Raw genomic sequence first — 6,001 nt, 5'->3', positions numbered from 1 at the left:
CTAAATTTAAAACATTGTGCCAGGTAATCTTCCTTCTTATACTTGTGTTCCCTTCTGATGCCTCTCTTTCCTTCCCCTTTTATTTAGGACAGAGAGCAGATTTGGAGACCAACAAACTTGAAGGTTTGGCGAACATGAAGGCATAGTAAATTCCCGAACTTTAATGCAAATATTTGGCATCCTCCTAAAAGACTATAATCGTCCCATTGAAGACACTAATTAACAATAGGGTCTTGCCCCTTTAAATCAAATGGGATCTGAAGTCAACAGAACAATGGTGTTTCAGCTTGATTTATTTAAGTGCTAATTGAATGGATTGCATTCTCTCATACTTCACTTGAACAACAATTGTGGCATAATGTATCTTTTGAACTCATGCGACTGAACTTAGAATGAAACTCTAAGCTGCCTACGTACCTCGGTGAAGAGGATCAAGTCATACCGTAGTTCATAATGGGTGAGGTTTTTTTTATTTCCTAACTTTTGCCTAGGCCGCCTCTTTAGAGGGTTTCTACCTAGCAGACATATTTTTTATTTTTTTTATTTTTTATGTCCTAACTTTTGCCTAGGCCGCCTCTTTCGAGGTTTTCAACCTAGCGAACTTTTTTTTAGGGTCGTACACAGTTTATACTCTTACGGGCAAGTAGTAACATGCAGTTTATGCTCTTGCATTAAGGAGTGTTGCAACTTCAAGGATAATACTTCTTTAAGAGTTTGCCATTGATAAGGCCGATTCTCATGCCATCTGCATCAACCAACTTGTAAGCCCCACTTGAGTAAGATTCTTGTACGACATATGGCCCATCCAATTTTGAAGTGAACTTCCCTATAAGTTTATGGGAAATAATAAAGGGTCTTCGTATGGCAAGGACTTGATCTCCTACTTGAAAGGATCTCAGGCGAACCCTTTTATTGAAGGCACAAGACAATCGAGCTTGATAATATTCAAGACTTTGTTGAGCTTCCAGCCTTTTCTCATCAAGATCCTCCAACTCTGCTAATCGAAGTCGAGCATTTTCTTCATCAGCGATCCCTTATTGAATAGCTAATCGCAATGAAGGTATTTGGCGCTCGAGTGGAAAAATGACTTCGACTACATAGACGAGTGAATAAGGGATCGCTTACATTGGCATGTGGTGAGTTGTTCTATATTCCCACATAGATTCTTCCATACGGTCATGCCAATCTCGTTTGGATTTGGAGACAACTTTCTTTAACAAGTTGCATGCAGTTTTGTTGAATGCCTCAGCTAGACCATTGGCGGAAACATTGTACATCAAAGAGTTACATTGCTTGAAGCCAAAGAGATCATAAATCTTGTTCATCAACCTATTTTCGAATGGTTTGCCATAATCTGTTATTATGCAACGAGGAATGCCAAAGCGATAGATTATGTTTACTCGGATGAAACTTGCAACACTCTCCTTCTTTACTTCCTTAAGAGCAACAAATTTATCCCATTTTGAGAAGTAGTCAGTTGCAGCTAAGATGTATAGGTGCCCATCAGAGGACTTTATCAGTGGTCCAACAACATCCAATCACCAAGCGTCAAACGGCCAGGATGGAATAGTCGGGTGCAACACTTCGGAAGACTGATGAATAAAATTTGCATGGAATTGGCAAGCCTTGCATCTTCAAGCGTAGTCCAAGCAATATCTTACCATCATTGGCCAATAATATCTTTTTTTTATATATAGAAGTGGAGTTTTAGTCCATTCTGGTGTGACCCACATACCCCATAATGTGCTTCTTGCAAATCTTAGACTGCTTCATCTTCTCCTAAGAATCACAAGAGTACTCCCTCAAATGATCTTCTGTAAAGGAAGCGAGGTGCACGACGACATATTTCAATCCTTCTCATCGGATTTTATGGAAGTATTCCATAGCTCAAGTAATCGATAATGTGTTGTCTTCATTCGTCCTTCTCAGCTTCAGAAAAAGCGACAAGATGCTCGAGTCATTTTCTTCACTTTCACCCTTATTTGGCAGCAGTACTACCCATTTTTGGCAGATAGTAACTTGCTCTTGATCAAACAGGGTTAGCGATAAATCTAGGGCAGCTAAAGTATTAGCCTTCTTGTTTTCTTTCCCAGGCACTTGTTGAATAGTCACACCGACCCACCCCATTAATTTTTTAGCATAATCATGATATGGGCGTAGTTCAGGTTTCTTGACCTCGTAACTATCTAAAAGTTGGTTGATCACTAATTGAGAGTTACCAACGACTTACAATTGCAACCATTTTATTTCGACTGCCATTTAAAGCCTAAGTATTAATGCTTGATACTTAGCAACGTTGTTAGATCAAGGTTGCGTCAACGTAAAAAGGTAGGGAAGAACTTTACCTTGAGAAGTGACAAATACTTCGTTAGCACCAGCTCCTCCACGATGTGAAACACCATCAAAGTACATCTTCCATAGATGTTGAACTTCAATGATCATTGCATCCTCATTACGTAGTTCGTTAGTTAGCTCCCAGTCATTAGGTATAGGGTGATCTGCCAAGAAGTCCGCTAACACTTATCCTTTTATAGCCTTTTGAGGGATGTACACAATTTCAAATTGTTGAAACGAGGTACCACCTTGCTAGTCGATCACTAAGGACAGGTTTTAACATCACGAACTTGATGGGATTTGCTCTAGAAACAAGATGAATGACATGAGCTTGAAAGTAGTGCTTCAACTTTTGGATTGAGAAGATTAGCGCCAAACATAACTTTTCGATCAACGAATAATTAATCTCATTTGGTGTCATCATCCTTCTCAAGTAGTAAAGGGAGTTTTCTCTCCCTTCACTATTTTCTTGGGCCAACAGCTCTCCAACAGACATTTCTTGTGCTGAAATATATAGTATCACCAACTTTCCAGTTATAAGGGCTGCCAAAACTGGAGGCTTCATAAGTAAGTTTTGATACTTTCAAAGGCATTGCTACAAGCTTGGTCCCACTTGAAAGGAACGCCTTTCTTCAAGAAGCAACTGAATGGTTGACACCTACCAGGTAGGTTTGAGATGAATCTCCTAAGGTATGCTAGCTTTCCTTGTAGACTTTTCAATTCATGAATATCCCGAGGCTCAGTCATTTTCAAAATGGTATCCACTTTGGCTTAATCAATTTCTATCCCTCGATGCCGGACAATGAAACCAAGGAACTTTCCAAAAGTAACTCCAAAGGCACATTTCAATGAATTCATACTAAGTTGGTACTTCCGGAATAACTCAAACACCATTCTCAAGTATTTCAAGTGGTCACTCTTCTTTCTTGATTTTACCACCAAGTGATCAACATAACATTCAACATTTTTGTGGCGAAGGTCATCAAAAATATTCTGCATATCCTTTTGGTAAGTAGCGCCAGCGTTCTTCAAGCCAAAAGGCATTACCTTGTAGCAATAAATACCTTTGGGGGTGCGGAATGCAATAAGCTCTTCATATTTTAGTGCCATGAGAATTTGGTTATATCCCGACAAACTGTCCATGAAAGACATTGCCTCATAACCAGTAGTAGCATCGATTATCAGCTCTAGAATATGAAGCGGGAATTCATCTTTGGGACACGCATTGTTGAGATCCTTGAAGTAAACTCACACTCAAATATGGCTATTCTTCTTACTTACAAGGACAATAATTGATACCCATGTTGGGTATTTAACTTCACGCATAAAGCTAGCTTCGATGAGTTTGTTTACTTCGGTTTCAATCAGGGGAACCAAGTCCGGCCTAAAATGCCTTTGAGCTTGCTTAACATGACGAGCACCATTTCTGACTGCAAGGTGATGGACTGCTACTTTGGGATCCAAGCCAGGCATCTCTTTATAACTCCAAGCAAAGACATCCATATACTCTTTGAGTAACTCAATATAAGTGCCTTCTTCATCGATTGCTAGTAAAGTACTTAGATAAGTGGGTCTTGGTTCTTCGTCAGTACCAAGGTTTACTTCTTTCAAAGCGTCAACTGTTGCCTTTACCCGTTCTTCAAGTTCAGGCGGAGCATCCTTTGCATCATCATCTTCTTGAGGGTCCCATCGTTGAAGGATATGTGATAACACGGTGAAATATCCTCCAATTTCTTGTCATCCTTCATTAGAGATGAAACATCATGCTCGCCTTGTGCAGTAACATGATACAAAGAACACACAGTTTCTTCATCTTCATCAAGTTATTTAGTGTAGACCATAGTGTATGGCTTTACCTTCCGTACCTCATGGCACGAAACCGTGACTTTTGTTTGCCGCCTTATTCTAGAAGGAACCAGACTTTGGAAATCCTTAGAGATCTTCTGGATCCTATGAGAAATGGGTGTTGTTGTATTTCGATAATTTCTCCAAAACTTGTTCTCCCTCTTTAATGGACCAAATCTCTCAAATATGGAAGTCCTCATAGTTGATTTTCCAAGTTGATTCAAGATACAAGGTCTGTTAGAAGCGGTAGATTCATCTTTTACAATTATATAATTATTGCTTTCTTTTTTATGGAGATGCGCACTGGTGAGGTTTGTTTATATCCTAAACCTTCACGTGGTTGCCTCACAGCAGCTTCTGATGGGAGATTCCCTAACTTGACGGCTCATTGAGATTATATCCAGCCTTTGCAAATAGCTTATAAGCATTGAGATCAAAACCTTCATCCGTACGCTTCGTAAGAATTGCTATATCTTGCGGCGAATTCTGTGACATAAACTTTCTAAGTAGCTTCGAGGACAACTTTATCACCTAAATCCGTTTGATCGGAAGAGTTAACCCCTTTAGCATGTTTGTTTAGAGATTAGATGATTCACCTTCATCTTTCTTCTTTCTAGCGACATATTGGAGGAAAACATTACTTTCTTGCCATAAGACACAATTCCCCCTCTATTAGATTTATTTGAGTTAGGGTGTACCTCCTCAACCACATCTTTGGTTTTACCAGCAGTCACCTAAGCTCTTTTAGTCATGGGCTCATCATTCTTGCTCTTCATGGCATCATCAGCTTTTAGCTCCTTAACAATGTGATTCTTCATGTAGAACTTTGCATCGGCGAAGTGTGACTCAGCCTCGGTGAATGGATTTTCATCAGCAACTATCTTCGTCTCGACTTCCTTCTCGTAGTACTTCAAACATTGATGGTAGGTAGATGGAATAACTTTATTCTTATGTATCCAAGGACTTCAAAGAAAGACGTTGTGCCAAGTCTTTGCATAGATCACATGCATCCATGCACTTGATTGCATATCTCCAATGGTGATTCCCAACCTGATCGCACCTATGGCTCTTTACCCCTCTTGGTTGAATCTTTGAATCATCAAACGACTTTTCGAGAGTTCGTTCTTGGGAATGCCAAGTTTTTTCAAAGTGCCAATTGGCAAGATGTTCACTGAGGATCCTCCATCAACCAAAATGCGATTTACTCTTTCATCACGTATATAGCCAACCAGGTATAATGGGCGATTATGAGGAGTGTCACCTAGTACAAGATCGTCATTCGTGAACATAACGTTTTCATCACAAGCATTAACTTCTTGAGGAATGGACTCGATGAGATTTTTCAAAGATGGTGCTTATGGTAGGTCATCACTCTTTCTTCCCCTTTGTCATCATGGCAACAAGAGGTATCAATACCATCATGGGAAATTTTCATGCGGAACCAACTTGGTAAGAACTCCTCCAAGGTCATTGGATATCGTGGCTTTTGAGGGTGGTGTACCTCCACTTTTGCTTTCTTCAAATTCTTAACTGAATGGTCTTTTCACCATCATTTTCCTTGTTGGTTGTTCTATTGTTTCTTTTCGTGGGCTCCTTTTATGGCTCCTATGACGAGTCACCAACGTCCAACCTTCATCATCATCATGTTGATCTACTTCGACTTTGTTATTCTCTAGTAATTCTTCATCTTCGATTTCTTTTAAACTGCATAGCTCATCTAGACTGAATGAGCCAAAAGTGATAGAGACTTGGTTCGCACTTGCCTTTTCATCTTCAAGCACGATCCTTTTTTTACGAGCCAAATCCATAACTTTGTCCTTAA

At 39.7% G+C, this 6,001-nt stretch overlaps 1 protein-coding gene across 1 annotated transcript; it reads right to left on the bottom strand.

The window, feature by feature from the left end:
* Positions 1-689: 689 nt before the first annotated feature.
* Positions 690-2,442, bottom strand: LOC138895358 (uncharacterized). Its single transcript, XM_070180039.1, has 3 exons — positions 2,346-2,442; positions 1,175-1,483; positions 690-1,018 (listed from the first exon to the last, which is right to left on the bottom strand). Exons 1-3 carry the CDS (start codon positions 2,440-2,442, stop codon positions 690-692), a joined length of 735 nt encoding a protein of 244 aa, XP_070036140.1.
* Positions 2,443-6,001: the final 3,559 nt, after the last annotated feature.

Source organism: Nicotiana tomentosiformis, chromosome 7, assembly GCF_000390325.3.
Source record: "Nicotiana tomentosiformis chromosome 7, ASM39032v3, whole genome shotgun sequence".
Classification (NCBI taxonomy): Eukaryota; Viridiplantae; Streptophyta; class Magnoliopsida; order Solanales; family Solanaceae; genus Nicotiana; species Nicotiana tomentosiformis.
This window is presented reverse-complemented; position numbering and strand designations above follow the sequence as displayed.

What these genes read in the sequence shown, in the direction of transcription:
- LOC138895358 (XM_070180039.1), bottom strand. Translation starts at nt 2,442, where the DNA reads ATGATCATTGAAGTTCAACATCTATGGAAGATGTACTTTGATGGTGTT. An exon ending in AGTATTTGTCACTTCTCAAG is followed by an intron (nt 1,484 to 2,345) that starts GTAAAGTTCTTC and finishes TATACATCTTAG; the next exon opens with CTGCAACTGACTACTTCTCA. An exon ending in CAAACGAGATTGGCATGACC is followed by an intron (nt 1,019 to 1,174) that starts GTATGGAAGAAT and finishes TCGCTGATGAAG; the next exon opens with AAAATGCTCGACTTCGATTA.